This window comes from Cynocephalus volans, chromosome 3 (genome assembly GCF_027409185.1).
Source record: "Cynocephalus volans isolate mCynVol1 chromosome 3, mCynVol1.pri, whole genome shotgun sequence".
NCBI classification, from domain to species: Eukaryota; Metazoa; Chordata; class Mammalia; order Dermoptera; family Cynocephalidae; genus Cynocephalus; species Cynocephalus volans.
The window spans coordinates 20,770,038-20,789,233 of record NC_084462.1 but is presented as its reverse complement, the minus strand read 5'-3'; the positions used below and the strand labels follow the sequence as shown (position 1 = coordinate 20,789,233).

The following is a 19,196-nucleotide window of genomic DNA, read 5'->3' as shown; positions in this document are numbered from 1 at the left end:
TGTCTGAGATTTTATTGGGTACTTAGTAATTAAAAATGACAATATGGTATTATAAATAAACATACAAAAAGGAACACAATTTTAGATAACCTCCACTTTCGCACAAATGTGGAACCTTAGTTGGTTTTATTTTAAAGAGATTCCCTCTCGCTCTCACCCCTCCCTCTCAAGCCATCCACCATGTGACATCCTGCATTGCTGTGAAGAGTCACGACTCCCCAAGAAGGTGCTCACCAACTATGTTCCCTGGACTTGGACTTCCCAACCTTCAAACTGAAATAAAGCCTCCAGCCTCAACGTAACAACAGGGACTTGAGGCTCAGCAGACCATCGGCCACACACCCCATGACGCCAAGAAGCCTTTTCATCATGGAATCCTGATGTCTGACTCATGCCACCTGTAAAGCCTGTGATTCCCACCCACTGTCCCCACTACCACCTGCACATACCCGCATTCTTTTTTTCCCTTTAAAAACCCTAAACTTTTGCCACTCAGGGAGGCAGGCTGACATGGCTATTCTGCTCACACGTTCTTTCAGCCAGAATAAATCCCTCTTCCTGGCCCAAAGAAAAAGAATGAAAGAAAAGAAAAAGGAAATAAAAGAAAAGAAGAGAAAACAATCTCAGGCATGGTAAGGTGAGAACAAAGTATAGAAAGTTATTTCTGGTGAGATACAGAATCTCTGCTGTTTGGGCTGAATACACAGAATGTAAAGAATAATTTTTACAACCTCATTAAGAGCAAATCAACACTTCACAAAAATAATCATCGTTTTTAACAGAGAGAAAACCAAATTCCAGTTAAGCACCAAGGTAATACTTGCTATAAACAGAACCATAACCTCTTTTTGAAAATGTTATAAATAAAGTTATGAAAAGGGAGCCACCTTTGGCCAAGGCACACAACATTCTCTTTCCACTCATTTCTTACAACTTTCTATATTCATTCAGCTTTTATTCTCCACTATCCTTTCTGGACTTCTGGAACAAGTCTTTTTACTTTAGCATAAAACTATTTTCTTTTTTTTCCCCACTAACAAACAAAGACACAGCCTATTACCTTGCCTACAAAGTTGTCCCTCTCTGGAGTTCCATTCATGTATACTAACTGTATTAGTCCGTTTATGTTACTTATAACAAAATACCTGAAAGTGGGTGATTTATAAAGAAAATGAAATTTATTGCTTACAATTTCTCAGGCTGGGAAGTCCAAAGTCCATCTGGTGGTGGCAACAGTCACCAAGGGGTCTCACATTGCAAGATGGTGGAAGCAGAGAGAGCAAAGAGAGGGAAAGACTCTCTCTTCTTTTAAAGCCCACAGAACCATGCCCCTGACCACCATTTTTAATCCATTCACTACTGCACAGTCCTAGAATCCAATCGCCTCTTTGAGGCTCCACCTTCCAATTACCGTAATAGGATTTCCCACCCTCTCAAAAGTCACAGTGGGGGCTAAGTTTCTAATACACAAAACATGGGGGACACAATTCAAGTTTCAGGGAGTTTTGAGGGGGACATATTTCAATCCACTACACTAATTATAACTTTTAACCAAACTTACTTCCATTCCACAAAGAAAGCTGGAGTGTAAAGAACTGAGAACATACTATCCCATATCAGTATTTTAGCAGACTAGTAGAGCTCATGAATACATGCAACACAACTTGACATAGCTACGAACATTCCTTACGCAACTTATCAAAGTGGTAAAAATGAACGCATTCATCAGAAGACCCCAAGATATAGCCTCTCTGTAACAAACAAAAAGCAGGAGCGTATAAACTTAAGATTATGCTTAGTAGTCAATGTTTCAGGATTCTTACTTATAAATGACCTAGGTATCCAATGACTCTCTATGAATGAACTCAATTTAATATCAGTCCAAGGGTTTAAGTCAACAAAAGATGTCGGAATTTATCATCAAGGTGACATACTACAAAACACAGTTACCGCTGAAATAAAGTTTGTCTGAATAATAATTAAATTTGGTGAAACACAAATTTGCATTTGTCATAACCTTAAACATTAAGTAGAAGTAATGTTAGCTTATTTGATTGGGAAACCTATAAAGTTTAGGAAGAACATTCATAAGTACAATAAAAAATTTATGCCTAACGCTCATACCTCAGACAAGACATAGCTGTTTTTATTAAACCAAAAAATATTGAACTAGGCTTATTTGACAAAGATTTACCTAAATTATGTTGTTTTAGTCAGATCGGGCTGCTAGAACAAATGACCATAGACGAGGAGGCTTAAACAACAAACGTCTATTTCTCACAGTTCTGGAGGCTGAAAGTCCAAAATCAGGGTCCTAGCATGGTCCATTTCTGGTGAGGGCCCTTTTTCAGGTTACAGACTGCCTTCTATCCCTGATGCCGCAGAAAAGGGTCTGGTGAGGCCTGTCAGCCTCAAATCATCCTGCTCTCTTACCACTTTCTTGACTCCAGCACAGGACAGAATTTAAGAGCAGAGTCACAGTAGAAGATGAAAACAGGTTTAATGGAAGGAATAAGAGATACACACTTCACACAGAAAGTGCAGCCTAGCTCCAGAGACTGAGCAGGGCCCAGTTTAACACAAAAGTTTAACACAAAAGTAAGAGATATACATGTAAAGCTCAGTACAGAGTGCAGGCTGGCTCAAGAGAGTGAGCAGCCTCTTGCGGAAACTAAGTTTGATACAAAAACAAAGAAATACATACTCCACAGGCAGAGCACTAGCTGGCCCTAGAGAGAGTGAGCAAGAGCCCCACCTTCTGCCGGGATTCAGCTTTTCTACTCGATCTAATACGTACTCATGCTACCTAAGGAATATTCAACTAAGGGGATGGTCTTCTGGTATGAAACACAGTCTTGCACATGCTCAGTTGGTCTCCTTTTAGGGCACGATTATTAGTCAAATCCTGTCACACGCACCAGACGTAGTCGAGAATATTCTGTGCTCTATAGCACCTCTAGCGGAATGTCATTCAAAAGAGAAACTCCCTTCCACTCAACATGCTCCGTCACTGTGGTCAAACAGGCTGGTATAAATTCCTTTTACTGAGAATGACAGCCACTGGATTCGCATAAGTCTGCCCCTTGTGGTCTCAATCTCCCTCCCTTGTTGGTGCCAAAAATAGGTGCAGCAAGCAACAGTAACTCTCCTCTAGGGGAGGAGAACAGAGAGCCCTTAAATTTATGAAACAATAATCTACTTTAAACCTTTCAGACGTAGGAAAACATTATACACCCTGTATCAGTCCATTTTTGTGATGCTATAACACAACACCTGAAACTGGGTAATTTATAAAAAAAAGAGGTTTATTTGGCTCAGGATTCTGGGACAGCTGCATCTGCTGTGAACCTCAGGCTGTTTCTACTCATGGTGGAAAACTGCAGGCAGACGGCGGGTAAAATTAGATCACATGGTGAGCGGAAGCGAGAGAGAGAGAGACAGAGACAGAGACAGAGACAGGGAGAGAGACGGGGGGGCGAGGTTCCAGGGAAATCCAGCACTCGTGGGGACTAATACAACAACCAGTTCTCGTTGGCACTAATACAGAAAGAACTGACTCACTACCCCCACCCAGGGCATTAATCTATTCCTGAGGGATATGCCCCCATAACCCAACCCGCTCCTAACATTGCCGAGCTGGGGATCAGATTTTGACATGAACTTTGGGGGGACAACACATCCAAACTCTATCACATGCACACAGTGGTAGGGACCTTTCTCAGGGACGTTACTAAATTGGTAGAAAGAGAAACTTGGGAGAGTGAGGTGCTGAAAACACCAAAGCCACGGGTTCGGATCCCTACACAGGCATGGCCGGTTAGCTCACTTGGGAGAGTATGGTGCCGACAACACCAAGTCAAAGGTTATGATCACCTTACCGGTCACCTTTTTCAAAAAAAGAAATATTGAAGGTGTCAAAATAGGAAATAAAACTTTAGCCATAGCCTGAATAATACATGTGCTTCTCATCAATAAGTTCTAACAATGGATCAAAAGCAAGATTTAGAGCCAATGTGCGGAGACAAGCCCAATGTCCGGAGACAAGCCCAATGTCCATGAAGGATGAATGGATAACCAAAATGTGACGTATACACACAATTGGACTATTATTCAGCCTTAAAAAAGAAAGAATTTTGACACATCTTACAACATGGTAGAAGCTTGAGGACATTACGCTGAGTGAAATGAGCCAGCCACAATAAGATGAATACTGTTATGACTCCACAGCATGTGAGGTATACAGGGTACCTAGAGGAGTCAAATTTATAGAGACAGAAAGTAGAATGGTGGTTGCCAGGGGCTGGGGCGAGGGAGAATAGGGAGGTAGCATTGACTGGGTGCCGAGTTTTTGTTTGGGACGATGCAAAAGTTCTGGAGATGGATGGTGGTGACGGTTGCAGAGCAAGTGAACGTACTTACTGTCTTGAACTGTGCACTTAAAAATGCTTAAAATGGTAAATTTTCTATTACGTATATTTTGCCACATTAAAAAAAGGAAAAAAACAAAGGAAAAAAAAAAACAAAACAAGACTCAGATGCCCGGGTGAAGAGGAGAGGCATGAGTTAAGAAGTGGAGAAGGTTTCCCCTGGCACCATGTGACACTGAGAAGGTTACATTCTTTTCTGCATTTGTACTCCCATGAGCGTCCCACATTCACAGAAAATATCATACTCTGTCTTCAATCGGAGACTTTTCCATTTCGTCTTCTTGTTCACATATTATTTTATTCATAGGGTACATGAGCGGTAGTGAAATTTCTGGGTCAAGAGTGATTCAGATGCTCCAAAATTTGATATGTAGACTAGAGTGTCTTAATTGGAGTTAAGGGGTAGGCTTTAGGCAATCCATACACTCTCTGAAATTGTAGACACCATTTGAAGGGTGTGTGATGACACATATTGTTTTCCATGTTTTTAGGTCATTTAAATGTCTGTTGGACTCAAAGATGCCTGATGGCAGTGGACGTGTGTTCCCCCAGTACAAAATCGTGAACACAGTGAATGTCAGTCAACACTCAACAGAATACCTTTACCAAACTGAGTGAGTTGATCTGAGTGTTTCATTCGATTCAGTTTACCTGGGATCTTTTGCACATACTTGTCTCACCCTTGTAAGGTCTTACCATTTCTGCTTACCCTAAATTTTCTTGCCACGCCACCAGACTGGGCTCTGAAATGGGAGTGCACAGAGGGGAGGGAAGTCCAACATGTTTCACGTTTAGAGTGGACAGAACAAGACATCTGCGGGGGAGAAGGGAAAGTGGGATCTGGAGACCCTGAGGATAGTTTTGGAAAATGGCCAGATGTTGGGTCAGTGGCAGGAGGTACCATTTACCCCAATCTCCAGGACAAGTGCACATCAGACTGGCAGTTACATGTTTTCCTTCAAACTGGTTGCCAGGTTGGAATGACTGATGACATCAAAGGCTTCCAAATTCCTGACTGGATGGACCAAACTCCGTGGGTGCTTGGCAGCACAGGTGAACAACAGCATCTTCTTTCTCCACTCCGGACTTCTCCCCGGCTTGGAGAAGACGTAACAGACTTAGTTTTAACCAGGATCCAGAAGAACGGTTTGGACGGATTAGGGTCTAGGTTCCGTGGAAGGGAAGAAAGAGTTTGGGAGAAATCATGGCCAGTTGTGAACCGTGTTCCCAGCCTGAGGAGGAGCCTAGCTCCTCGGGGTATCCCCTGGATGTGGTGGTGGATGAAGAAATCCCAGGACCTTCAGGTGAGGTGAATGGAGGGAGAAAATATTTGAGAGAATTGACGAGTAAGGAGGAAGGGGTACAGAAGTCAGGAAGGAGTACCGGAGTAGGGTGTGTGGGAAAGAAAGGAGGGTCTCAGCAAGCCAGGGATGGAGAATGAGAGTACAGGAGATGTGGAAAAGAATGTCCACCTGCAAGGAAAACTGAGATAAGGGAAGAGGGGCCTCAAGCAGAGGTTTCCCTGCTTTATCCCCGTGGAAGTAATTATCTTGGATGAGGAAGAGTTTGGAGGACAGGGAGATGGATCCATGGCAAGGTGAGTGGGGACAGATAAGTGAGCAACAAGGGAGAAAGATGGAAAGATGGCTTTGGAGAAAGCCAACAGTTTTGAGGCCTCAAGAAGATGGAGCAGAGGCTTGGGGTGTTTTTTGTCAGGGGGCGGGGGTTAGATGACCAGTGGCTGGATTCCAAAGACAGAAGCTTTACACTGGAGCCTGGTTTCTTTTTTCAGCCCCTTGGGTAGATCCCAGCCCCGTGCCTCCGTCCCCTGGCCAGAAGAGGAAGAGGGAATGGTCAGTGGCTTTCGAGGAGGAGACAGAGGAGGAGCTAGTGCCCGACGAAGACGGCGCCTGGGTCGTGGAGACGCTGTGTGGGCTCAAGATGAAGCTGAAGAGACAGCGGGTGTCATCAGTGCTCCCTGAGCACCACGAGGTCTTCACCAAGCTACTTGGTAGGAAGAGACCCCAGATAGAACCCTCCAATCCAATTCTTTTGAAAAGAGAAGAAACATCCAATTAATGACACTTTTCCAATGGAAAAGAATGCCCTGCTAGTTGGCGAGCTCTCCATCCCCGGAGGACTCGGTATTGGCCACTCATCAGGGACACTTAGAAGATGATAGGATTAGGCTAGCCATGAAAAAAGGCTGCACTCGGGATAAGAAAGCCTGGTGTCGACTGTACCCTCCAAAACTTATTAGTTCTTGCTGACTTTTCTTAATCTAAATGTCTTCATCTGTAGAAGGGGATAACAAGGTCATGTTCACACCCCGATGTGACTATCTAACGAGAAAATAACGGGAATAAGTTTATGACTTCTGAAGGCAATTAGTTTACGACTTCAAACGTTCATGTTTGATGAGGGGGCATCGCTCTTAATCATGCAGACTTTCTAATGATATCCAGCCCCTCACTCAGTCACTCCTCAGGGGCTCTCAGAACGGGAGCCACTGTCCCTACCCAGTGAACGTTCTTCTCTCTTTGCTTCCCAACCTCCTAACTCTTGGCGATACTGAGCCTTCTCCAAGGGAGACATGTTCTCCTCCAGACTCTGTGGCTCCCATGACAACCCTGTTCCTGTTCTCAATGTCATATATGCCTTCTTTTTACAGAGGATCGTGTTGTTAAAAGATTCCTAGCCTGGGACAAAAATCTGATGGTATCTGACAAGGTAAGGTTGTTCACCAAATTACATTCCTGCTCCAGTGCATAACCTGGGGGAGGGGAGGGTTTTCTAACCCACAGTTCTGCTCCTCTCTCCCTGGACACATCTCCAGCATGACACTTGCACGGTCCCGGCCCCTTTATGACTTGTCAACATCTCCCTTGGGGGGCCTCATGGTTTCTTGCAGAATGAATGGGTGGCCCCTGCCCCTGCTTGGAGATCTGAGCCCTAGACCACGGTCTTGCCCTGGGTATTGCGTCTTAGGTTGTTCCTTTAAGTTCCTGGCCCATCTCTTCTCATGGATTTGGCACTCCCATTTGCTCCAGCTTCCCAAAGACCCTCCTGACACCAGCTGTCCTAAACATATTCCCTCAAAAGAAAGATCCCATCTGAGCTGCCATCATGGGAGCATCAGCAGCGTCCCTTCCCCTGACTTCTCTGATTTGCAAAGAAACTTCGGACACTCCCTCTGCTCCCCCACAAGGAAGGATGCTCAGCCAACACTGGGGTCTCTTCTCTGACAGCAAGCCCTGCCCCAGCCTCCCATTCCCTTATCTCGAGGTTCTTCCTCTTCCAGGCTTGACCCCTCTTCTATTGTTATTCTTCTCTCCATCAGTATCTCCTGTCTATGGTCATAGCTTATTTCAGCAGGGCTGGCCTCTTTCCCTGGCAATACCGACGGATTCATTTCTTCATAGCGCTGTGAGTACTTTGCCTCATCCCATAGGTTAATATCCATAATCCTGGGAGGGAAGTGGGAGAGCGAGAAGTGGGACGCTATTTTTATTTCAGCAGCTGGCCAGTTTGGGGGTCCAAACCCTTGACCTTGGTGTTATCAGCGCCGCACTCTACCGAGTTGGCTAACTGGCAAGCCCTAGAATGCTAACCGTTCATCTGTTTTTTAACCTATTTCTACAGTTTTACTCTGTGTATGAAAATTGTACGATTACAGTTTAGTGTTCCTAAGCTGTTCTTTGTGAAAAAGTAACCACCTAATGTCACTTAAAAAAAAAAAAACTGAAGAAAGCAAACGGAAACATGAAACTCTCCACAGAGGAGCGGAAGAAAGCCTTGACACAACCCTGCCCCCAGGCAAATACTCATTTCTGATTTCTCTGTTTCTCTCTTTCCAATACCAATACCAAATTAATTTTGTCTTCCCCCTCTGGATTCCCATGGCCGAGGCCACAATTCAGACCCTCCTAGCATAACACGGATCTATTGTAAAATGCTCCCTGCTGGTGTTTCTCACAAGTCTCTCTCCAAGCCAGTGGGCTTTACATGTGTTGCCTTCCAAAACACAAAACTGCCTCACAGTCCTCCTCAATGACTTCACTGGTTAATGACTTCCCAAATCAAAGCCACAGTTCTCAGCTTGAATTCACCTAACCGTGCAATCTCTCTCCAATCGAACCTGCTTACCATCTTGATATTTCATTCCTTTGTTTCTCTGCTCCTTTCAAATGCCCTTCCCTCAATTTTTATATTGTTTTCTGTCTAGGCGCCTTCCACACACACATATCTGAAGAAAATTACTTATCCTTAAAGTCCGTTCAAACACCAAAACCTTCTTGATGGCTTCCCTGATCTTCCAACTTCTTCATCTTAGTAGCACTTTGATTAATTCTATTATGATATGATACTTTGGAGTATAGTTTCTTATTTTCCCCTTCCCTTTCCCTAATCCCATTAGAATAGACATCTACTGAAAGCAGGGTCTTGTCAAAATGTTAATGTACTCTTAAAGGCCTCACCACAATTATTTTCAATTTGGAAGTGTTTATGTTATATTGAGTCTATGAGGTAATCGGTGTGGCATTTGGCTATAGGATAAAGCATTCATTCATTCACAAGATCCTAAGAGGCACATCCTATGTGCCAGGGAATGTGAGGTGATGGGAAGAGAGATCCAAGAAATACCTGGTGAACTGACGCACCAGCATGACCAAGTCCTACATTAGCCATTTGGTAGGAGAGGGATGAAGAGAGAAATAAGTCAGGGTCACGTTCTGTCCTCAGGGTATTTACGATATAGCAGGAGAGACAGGTGTGTGCACATGTAACAAGTTCAATGGAAGGGGGACGAGGATGGGAATGGGGAAATCGATGTCAACTGCATTGCCTAAGGATGGCAAGAGACATCCTCAGGTTCTCCAGTTGGGTTTTTGTCTTCATCATCAAGGTGTGAGAGGCGCCCTTTGGAAGGTCTCCATCCAGCAGTGGCCTCTTGATGAATGGGTCATACTCTGTCACACTGCGTAGGGCTGATGAGAGTCCTGTGCTGAGGACGGCCGGCCTGTCCTTTCTGGGAGGCGGACCTCACGTGGAGGTCCTTCCCGCTTGTGCCCCTGACAAGCAACCTAATTTCTTTCTCCAGCTACCTGGCCAGTGACATGGAGGAGGACAACGAGGCCCCTAAACAGGCCATTTTTTCATTCCTCTACGGACGGAACCGCGCCCAGCGTCCCTTGTTCCACAAACTGAGATTCCAATTCTTCCGTTCCATGGGCTGGAAGGCTAGGGTTACCCGGGAAGAGTGTGAACAGGTGGGTGGGGCTGTGGCGATTCTGAGCGGAGGGTGTGGGATAAAGCCGGATTGGAGACAGACGGGAACATGGGGACTTGGAGTTGGGATTTGGGGACTACAAAGACCTGGAGGCTGGACCAGGGGAGGGAGGCGTCTTCCTGGGGAGTCTCGTCTTTTCAGAGGGCTTTTTCTCTTTGCAGATCCAAGCTTATGATCCGGAGCTCTGGGTGTGGGGACGACATCGCACCCATATTCCCTAGAGCTCTGGGGACCATGGAGGCCCGAGGTCATCGGCCTGAAGGAAGGTACGTCTGTGTCCTCCAGGGTATGGACAGAATGATTTCTTGTCTATTTAGGAAATGTGGTTGCTTGGCCCACTTTCATCCACCCTCTGCCCACATCAGCCTTATTTGCATTGTGAAGTGGCCGGCCAGGTGCAAGCAGCAGACCCTCCCCATCAGCTCCACAGCCACACGTTAACCAGACAGAGGCGCAACCTCAGTAAGATGTGCTGGAAGCCAGCCAGGGAGGCCGCTCAGCCAGTGTCACACAGGCACGGATCTGGCGAAAATCCTTTAACCCAAAGCAGTTGGGCCCAAATGATAGCTTTGATAAAATGTTGACTTTTGTCAAAAGTAAATACCCTTCAGCTGTAAATTTCCATTTCCCTCCATACATTGTGTTTTTTCTTTCTCTTTTTAATTCATTTTTGACCTTTCATCCCTCAGGAATACCAACTAGAGGGATTTATACATAACAAAATAAATGTTTAGGAATAGGATATTAGATGGAACAGTTTGCAAATTCAATAAGGAAAGATAAATGATAATTATATTTTCATCCAAATTTGCTCTCAAACAAATTGCTCATGGCCAGATCGCTTGCAAATTCTTGCTGTCCCCTGACTAATACTTCTGGACCAGTTTTTCCACTTGTACAATTACACCTTTGCCCCCTGAAGTTTACGGTCAAGGCACTTTATTCGACCAATCAAAGGTTAAGAAAAACTAACTTCTTAGTGGCTGATTACGATTGACACATTAGAGTTATTGCTTTGGGCAGAGGATTAAGCAAAGATTTGGTTCAAATCTTGCACAACTAGCCACGTTTAGGGCTAAGCATTGTGGTTAAACATTAGAGGTTAGGATTAGGGATTAGGCTTCTGGTCTCATGATGTTGACATGTTAGTGATGTTTCTAGCACGGTTAGAAATTCAGGTTTTAAGTAACACAAAAGGACCAAGGTATGAGTTAAGTCCAAAACCGCATTCTCCAAGTATGTCCCACTCCCTGAGCAGAATCACTTAACGTCCTTGCTATAAAGCAGGCTACTGGGCATGACCTTAAGTGTACTGAGTGATTCTGGGTCCAAGAATCACAACTGAGAATGATGGTTAGGATTCGGGTTGACAATAAAGGGTCAGACGTTAAATTGGGTTTAGTAGTCAGTCTCAACTTTGGTTAGGATTGATTTAGAATGTGAATAATCTTCATGTCTAAGAGAACTGCCTCCTTGAAGTCTGACATTGTCTCTCTCTTACTTCCAGATCACTGGGCCCAGGGGAGATGCAGACGTTGGAGGTCTCTTTGTTATATACGAGGACCATGTGAAAGTGGAGTGTAGAGGCTCAGATCGGGATGAAATGACTTTGAACATACAAAACTAGAGCCATAGGATTATAATATATAGCTTAATAGATAACATAAATTTTATTGGTATATTTTGAAAATGTTGGCCATAGAATTATTACTGTATTTATTGTAAAAAGTTTTGAAATAGTTATAGTTTTGAAAACATGCTGTTTATATGAAGTTTTGTGATGGGTGTTCTAGCTGTTATGTCCATAAATACAATTTTGTTTTCATTTTTAAGAGAGGTTTTTGTCTTTTTATCTATTATACTTGCATAATTTATCTATTATATGTACAGGTGGGGGGGGGGTTCCCCCAAATTCTTCCACATAGAAATTTTTATTTCATGTTTAGTCTTCATTATTAAACTGGGAGAATTCCACTTAATTTTTAAAATTGCCTTATTTTAAAATGGACCTGTGTTTTAAAACAGGACATGTCTTATGTATTTTTAAAGAGGACAGTGCAATGTAACTCGAAGAAATATAATAAAAATCAAAAGTCTTCTCACCTTTACAATGCGTGTGATCACATCAGTCTGGATTGCTTGTTCGCCGTCCAGTGATATTATTCCTTAATGGGATGCTGGTTATTTGACCAAATTCCTTAAGTCTGAAAAAGAATCCTGAATTATTTTTCATGTAGCAAAAATTACAAGAGGCAGATCTTAAGCTAGACTCTTAAAGCAGGAAACCAGGGGAAAACAGTGAGGGAGAAAAACTAGGAAGAGTAGAAAGAAGGAAGGAAACTGTATGGGCGCCTGAATAACAATCCAAAATTTTAAATAAAGGAAAGGTGTCTCAACAAGAGATGCATTCCTGGAAATAGTCGAAGGCAAGGGAACACACAGGCAAAGGTGGTGTTTGCTACTTATATTATAATGGGAGTCTTTCTCACAACCTCAAATTCCAATTTTATGTAATGGAAAGAAAATCCAGAGCATGTGATGAAATAGAAACAACCGAAAATCAATGAGGGTGTTAGAGAAATTTCTGAGAAAAATGAGATGATAGGAAGGGCTAAAGCTGTTAAGTGAGATAGGCTTGGAGAGGAAAGAGCTAATAACATGAATACTGAGTTACTAGAGAAAAGCATCTCGGGAAATGGAAGCATCAGAACATACGTGAGCAGCTGCGGAAAGGAGCAGCGAGAAGCAAGACAAACCAACGAGAGACAAACCACAGGGCAGTAAGCTTCTGAGGAAAAAGAGCCACTGAGGAGATGTGGATAGGGTTTGAGAAAAAAGGGAACAACGTTAAGGACCCGGGAAAGGCTGAAGTATACAATGAGCTTGAAGTTTGACGGATGTAGTGGAGACTGAGTGCAGTGACGTGCATGCAGCAACTGAGGAGATGAAAGTTCCTATCCAGGTAGAAACTATTAAAGACAGGCACCTGCAATGCAATTGTAATAATGAAGTTCGGTCAATGTCACAGGTTAAGGCCACAGGCCCCCCACTAGACTGCCTTCGCTACAAGTTCAGGAGTCCCCAGGCCATATGCACTTCTCACCAACTGGCTACAAATTTGGGGACTCCCATACCCCTCTCAGATTTGATAATTCTCTAGAACAACTTAACGAGATTCAGGAAAGCATGATATGTACACTTTTATTACACACACAAAAAAGAAAACAAAAATCATGGCCAGCCAAAAAGGAGAAGTGTGGGTTGGCAGGGTCCCAAACACAAAGCTTCTGAGTCATCAGGATACATCAGCCTCCCAGCACAATGATGTGTATCACCAGCCAGGGAAAATCACCTGAGTTTTCATGTTGTATTGGACTGTTTCAGTTGCTTATAACAGAAGACCTAAAAGTGGATAATTTATAAGGAAACAAAATTTATTTCTTACCTTTTCAGAGGCTGAGATGTCCAACGCCCAGGAAACACAACTAGTGAGGGCTTTGTGGATGGGTGCTGACCCTTCACAGAAACGCAGGGTGCCACATGGCAAAACAGTGTGGCAAGAGAGAGCTAACACTACATTTATTTTTAAGCCTTTAATCCATTTTGAGTTGATTTTGGGATATGTTGAGAGGCACACGTCTAGTTTCATTCTTCTAAATAATGGCTATCCAGTTTTCCCAGCACCATTTATTGAAGAGGCACAGTCTTTTCCCCAGTGTATGTTCTTGGTGCCTTTCTTGAAGATCCTGTGCTTGTAAGTATGTGGGTTGATTTCCAGGTCCTCTGTTCTGTTCCATTTGTCCAAGTGTCTGTTTTTATGCCAGTACCATGCTGTTTTGGTTAACACAGCTTTGTAGTATCATTTGGATTCCGGTAGTGTAATGCCTCTGGTTTTACCATTATTATCATTTTTGGCTCAGGATTCCTTTGTTGTTCCCTATGAACGTTAAAATTAGTTTTTCTATTTCTGTGAGGAATGTCATTGGGATTTTGATGGGGATTGCATTGAATCCATAGATGGCTTTGGGTAGTACGGCCATTTTCATAATGTTAATTCTTCCAATTTAAGAGCATGGAATGTCTTTCCATCTTTTTATGTCCTTTTTAATTTCTTTCAGCAGTGATTTGTAGTTCTCATTCTAAAGGTCTTTCAGCTGCTTGCTTAAATTTATTCCTAGTTATTTCATTTTTTGGTGACTACTGTAAACGCGTTTGCTTTCTTGACTTCTTTTTCTGCTAGTTCACTGTGGGAGTATAAAAATGCTACTGATTTTCACATGTTGATTTTGTATCCTGCAACTTTACTGAAATTGTTTCTCAGCTACAAGAGTCTTTTTTTGTAGCATCTTTAGGTTTTCCTATATACAGGATCATGTCATCTGCAAACAACGACAGCCTGACTTTGTCTTTTCCAATCGAGATGCCCTTTCTTTCTTCCTCTTCCCTGATTGTTCTGGATAGTACTTCTAAAACTGTGTTAAATAGGAGTGGTGAGAAGAAAACACAGGGAAAGCACTTCAGGAAGTAGGACTGGACAATGACTTCACGAAAAAGACCCCAAAAGCACGGGCAACAAATGACAAATGAACAAATGCGATTGTACCAAACTAAAAGGCTTCTGAACAACAAAAGAAAGAATTAACGGAGTGGAACGACAACCTACGGAATGAGAGAAAACACGTGCAAACTATACATCCGACAAGGGATTGATATCCAAAATACACAAGGAACTCAAACAGCTTAACATTAAAAAAACAAGGAACCCAATTAAAAAATGGGCAAATGAGCTTAACAGGCATTTCTTAAAGAAAGATATACAAATGGCCACCAGACACATGAAAAGATGCTCAACATCACTCAGCACCAGGGAAATGCAAATCAAAATGACACACCCCAGTAAGATTTGCTACTATCAAGAAGAGAGAGAACAACAAATGCTGGAGAGGATGCAGAGAAAGAGAAACCCTCCTACACTGTTGGTGGGACTGTAAATTAGTGCAGCCGTTACGGAAAACAGTATGGAGGTTCCTCAAACAACTACAGATAGAACTGTCATATCATCCAGCAATCCCACTGCCGTATATACCCAGTGGAATGGAAATCATCATGGCAAAGGGATACCTGCACTCCCATGTTCATGTAGCTCTATTTACAGGGGCCACACTAAATGTCCATTGACAGATGACCGGATAAGGATATACACAATGGAATACTACATTGCCGTAAAAAGAATGAAATTCTGCCATTCACAGCAACATGGATGGACTAGAGAAAATTATGTTAAGCTAGGCACAGAAAGAGAAATACTGCATGTCCTCACTCATAAGTGGCGCTAAAAAACAAATAAAATCCTAAACAACCAAATAAATGTATAAAATTGTAAAAAGGGAAAGAAAGATACAACAATCACAATAATTCATTGATTGAACTTTCAAAAGGAGACAACAGAACTGAGGTTACCAGAGATGTGAGAAGGGGGAGGGGAGGAGGGGAAGGGGGAGTGGGAGGTGAATTATAGAGAAATTGGTAAAGGGCCACAAACAGTGATGACATTGTGTAATACTGCATATCCTAATTATACTATTTTGAGTACCACACATTGCACATGGGTACTGATATTCAATGCTGTGCCCCACAGATATGTACAATCAATTATGTTTCAATTCAAATAAAACAAATAAATAAAAAGAAAGAGCTAACTCCTTACTCTCCTTTTAACGCCATCGGGACCGTGCCCATTACTCCATGAATGCATCAATCCATTCATGAGGGCACAGACCTCACAATCTAATTGTCTCCTAAAGGCCCAACTTTTCAATTGCCATAATAGGATTTCCCACCTTCTTAACAGTGCCACGGTGGGAATTAAGTTTCTATTATATTAAACTTTAGGAGATGCAATTCAATCCATAGTACATGTGCAGAGTTTTTATTGGGGTTTCATTACATAGGCATGGTTGATTCAATCATCAGCCATGTGACCGAACTCAATCTCCAGCCCCCACTCTCCTTCCTGGAGGTTGGGCTGACTCACATGGCTCAAAGCTGCAACCCTCTAATCCCATGGCTCATCTTTTTGGTGTGGCCCCCATGCTAACTCACCTGGTTAGCATAAACTCAGGTGTAGTCCAAGGCGCCCACCATGAGTAACAGACACTCCTGTCTCCCAGAAAATTCCAAGGATTTGGAGGATCCCTCCAGGAGCCAGAGACAACGACCAGACAAATTATTCTTTATACAACACTTCGTACAGCCACAGTTGGGAGCTCTGTCAGAGCTCGGTAGTCAGGGAAGGTGAACAGGTGAAGATGCAGGAACACTTTAGGACAGACCTATGACAAGAAGACAGGAGAAGCCAAAGAAATGGGAAGGATTGAAACTTGGGGGTGCACATGGGCAACTGAAACAGCTTAGAAGATCCGAGAAAGGTGGCAGAGGAGAGAGGATCTAGGCATAGGAGCACCTAGTGTCAGGTGAGCAACGGAGTGCAGAGACGACGATGAAAAAAGCACGTTTGTGTGGTGGGGAAGGGTGCCGGTAGGATCAGTGAGATCAGCTGATGAGCACCGAGTAACCACACACAGCAAAACCACCAAAGCTGGAGGGGCCACAGGGACAGTTGCACCTGATGGAGATGGCTCCAGGAGAGGACAGCACTCAGAAGTGGGTGCAGGTGAAGTACTAACGTGGAGAATAGTTCAGCAGGTATGGAAACAGCTACAAACAAAGAGGAGGAACAGGCTGATGGAAGCAGCTTGGGAACAGGTATCACTGATGAGACACATAGGAATTTGCATGAACATAAGAAGATCTGGGTCTCCACAGGACTGCAGGTGAGGGCAGGTGAAGAAAGAAGAGCAGCTAAGGTGAGGGATGAGCTGAATGAAAAGAGTCGCCCAGGAAACAAGGTGATGGACGCTGTATTACTCTGCCTCTGTTGCTTTTAACAAACTATTAGAACTGGGCACTGTGTAAGAAAACAAAATTTACTGCTCACTCTTTTAGGGGCTGGGAAGTGCAAACTCCAGAGAACACACCTGGCGAGGGTCTTGGTGCTGGTAACAGTGACCCAGGGGTCTCACATGGCAGAAAATGGCAGAGCAGGGGTCTCACATGGCAGAAAATGGCATGCACACTCCTTTTAACGTGCTCAGAATCACGCCCCTGACCACTATTATTCGTCAATTCAGTAGGGCATGGTCTTGCAAGCTAATCACTTCTTCAAGGCCCCACCTTTCAATTACCATAACAAAATTTACCACCCTCAACAGTTACGGTGGGGATTAAGTTTTGCGGGGACATTCAACCCAAGGCATTCCACCCCTGGCTCCCCAAAACTCACGTCCTTTTCACATACAAATAGATTCATATCAACTGCAAAGTTTTAACTTGTTTCAACTCAAAAGTCCAAAGTTACTCAAAGTCCCATCTGTGAAATCTAAAACAAGTTATCTACTTTCAAGATACAATGGTGGGACAAGCAGGGGGTACGTATTCCCGTTCAAAAACGGAAGAGTAGGCCAAAAGAAAGTGGTAACAGGTCCCAAACGAGTCCTAAACCCAGCAGGGCAGGCACTAAATCTCAAAGCTGGCAAATCACATACCTTGACTCCATGTTCGATATCTTCTGCATGCAGGTGTGAGGGTTAGGGCCCCAAGTCCTCCGGCAGCTCCCCTCACATGGCTTTCTTAGGTGATGCTTCAGCTCTCGCAGGCTGGCACTGCATACTGGTAGCTCTACAATTCTGGGGTTTCCATGGCGGACCTGCTCTCACAGCTCCACTAGGCGTGGTTCTGAGGGCTTTAAAAGGAGAGTGCACAAGGAACTAGCTCTCTCTCTGCTCTGCCGTTTTCTGCCATTGTTGTAAAGGCACCACCAAAGAAGACCTTCACCAAAAGTGCTCCCTGGACTTTGGACTTCCCAGCCTCTGAAACCATAAGCAATAGATTTTGTTTTTTTATAAATTACCCAGTCCCAGGTATTTTGTTATAAGCAGCAGAAATGGACTAATTTGGATGCCAACAATGAAGCAGTGACAAACCAGGCAAGGAAACAGATGGCCTGGCCACAGAGGACAGGAGGAGGGTTGGCAGAGCTTAGGGACCCTGGAACAGAACACTGTGGGACTGGCTCAGAGGCAGAGAGAAGCCTGAGAAGAGGACTGACCCAGCTGGGGAGAAGGGGAAACTGAGGCTGCTGAGAACGGGATGAAGCTCAAGTGACTCCCAAGGCAAAGAGAATGGGCCAGCTGAGAACGGGAGAGAGGCTGGACGACACTGACTAGCCTCCAGGGAAAATCAATCCAGGGAGCTGCTTGGGAGAAATGGTCTGATGACGGAAGGATATGGACTTCCAAAGGGAGATAGCAGGAACTACTAGGAGAAGAGGAACGTGGGAGAGTCAGAGCGGCCAAGCTTCCTGAACTGAAGATCCTAAAGAGCTGCATGTGGAGGCCAAGCCAAGCTAGGGAGGCAGTGGCCCTGGAGGCTGCAGCATGGGGCTGGGAGCAGCTGGATGTCCCAGAGAATAGAGGGGTGGGAGAAGGTGAAACTGTATGGTGAGAAGCTGGAAAAGTAGGAGCGTAACAGGAATCAAGGGTGTGATGGGATCATAACTCACACAGAGTGGATCAGATGGGAAAACCGAAACTACGGCACAGAATTGGGCAGCCAGAATTTCATGAGCGGAGGAAAAGAATCATGCTACAGGACTTGTGAAGATGAACGGGATGCCCAGGAAATAGTGGCTGTAATGGATGGAACTGCAGCGGGCATCTGGGATGGTTTAAGAGTGGGAACAAGCAAGAGGAAGGAGCTTTATGAAGATGAAACACTGAGAAATTAGGAAGAAATGATAGGAGTGAAACAAAAGAGTCCAGCAGGAAACTTCAGGGCACCTGTCTCTGCAGCTACTCCCATCCATTCAGCTTCTTGCCCAAGATGCTCCTGCATCTCTGTGGCTGTGCTCTTCTTCCTCGTGACCAAAGTGCCTGCTCTGGTTGTTCAGCTACCCTGACCTGTAAATACCTCCATCTCTTGTAAAGATGGAGGCAGAGATTAGAGTGCTGCAGCTAGAATCCTGTTTTAAAAAACAAACACATAATGACATTTTATTTCCAGGCTTTATAATTATATAATTTACATTTCCAAACATTATGGCCTCCTGGCAGAATAAAACTTGTAGAACATCTATGTGGGGGGAGATTCTACAGAAATATAGAAATCAGAAAATCCAAGTGCCCCAAAAGAAAAGATACATAGTTTTAATTCTGTAAAACTTTTAAATTTTGATGTGAAGAAAGGACCATTTTAACCAAGTCAAAACACAAATGATACTGGAAAATTTAATTGTAACACATTTTTCAAGGGTATGGCATTTCTTTCTTTTTCTTTTTTTTTTCATAGATTGCTAACAACAAATGTTTATTATTCATAATAGAAGCCAAGAAGAACTTATAAATGTATTTTAATACCTTGCT

At 43.7% G+C, this 19,196-nt stretch overlaps 1 protein-coding gene across 1 annotated transcript in view; it reads left to right on the top strand.

Moving 5' to 3' along the window:
* The first annotated feature begins 5,631 nt into the window (after positions 1 to 5,631).
* The window catches only part of LOC134372474 (speedy protein E4-like), a 29,176-nt gene continuing 15,611 nt past the window's right edge, over positions 5,632 to 19,196 (top strand). Inside the window, exons 1-2 of the mRNA XM_063089964.1 lie at positions 5,632 to 5,731; positions 6,220 to 6,438. Of these exons, the coding sequence (XP_062946034.1) occupies positions 5,632 to 5,731; positions 6,220 to 6,438 (319 nt within the window). The remainder of the gene's footprint in view (positions 5,732 to 6,219; positions 6,439 to 19,196) is intronic.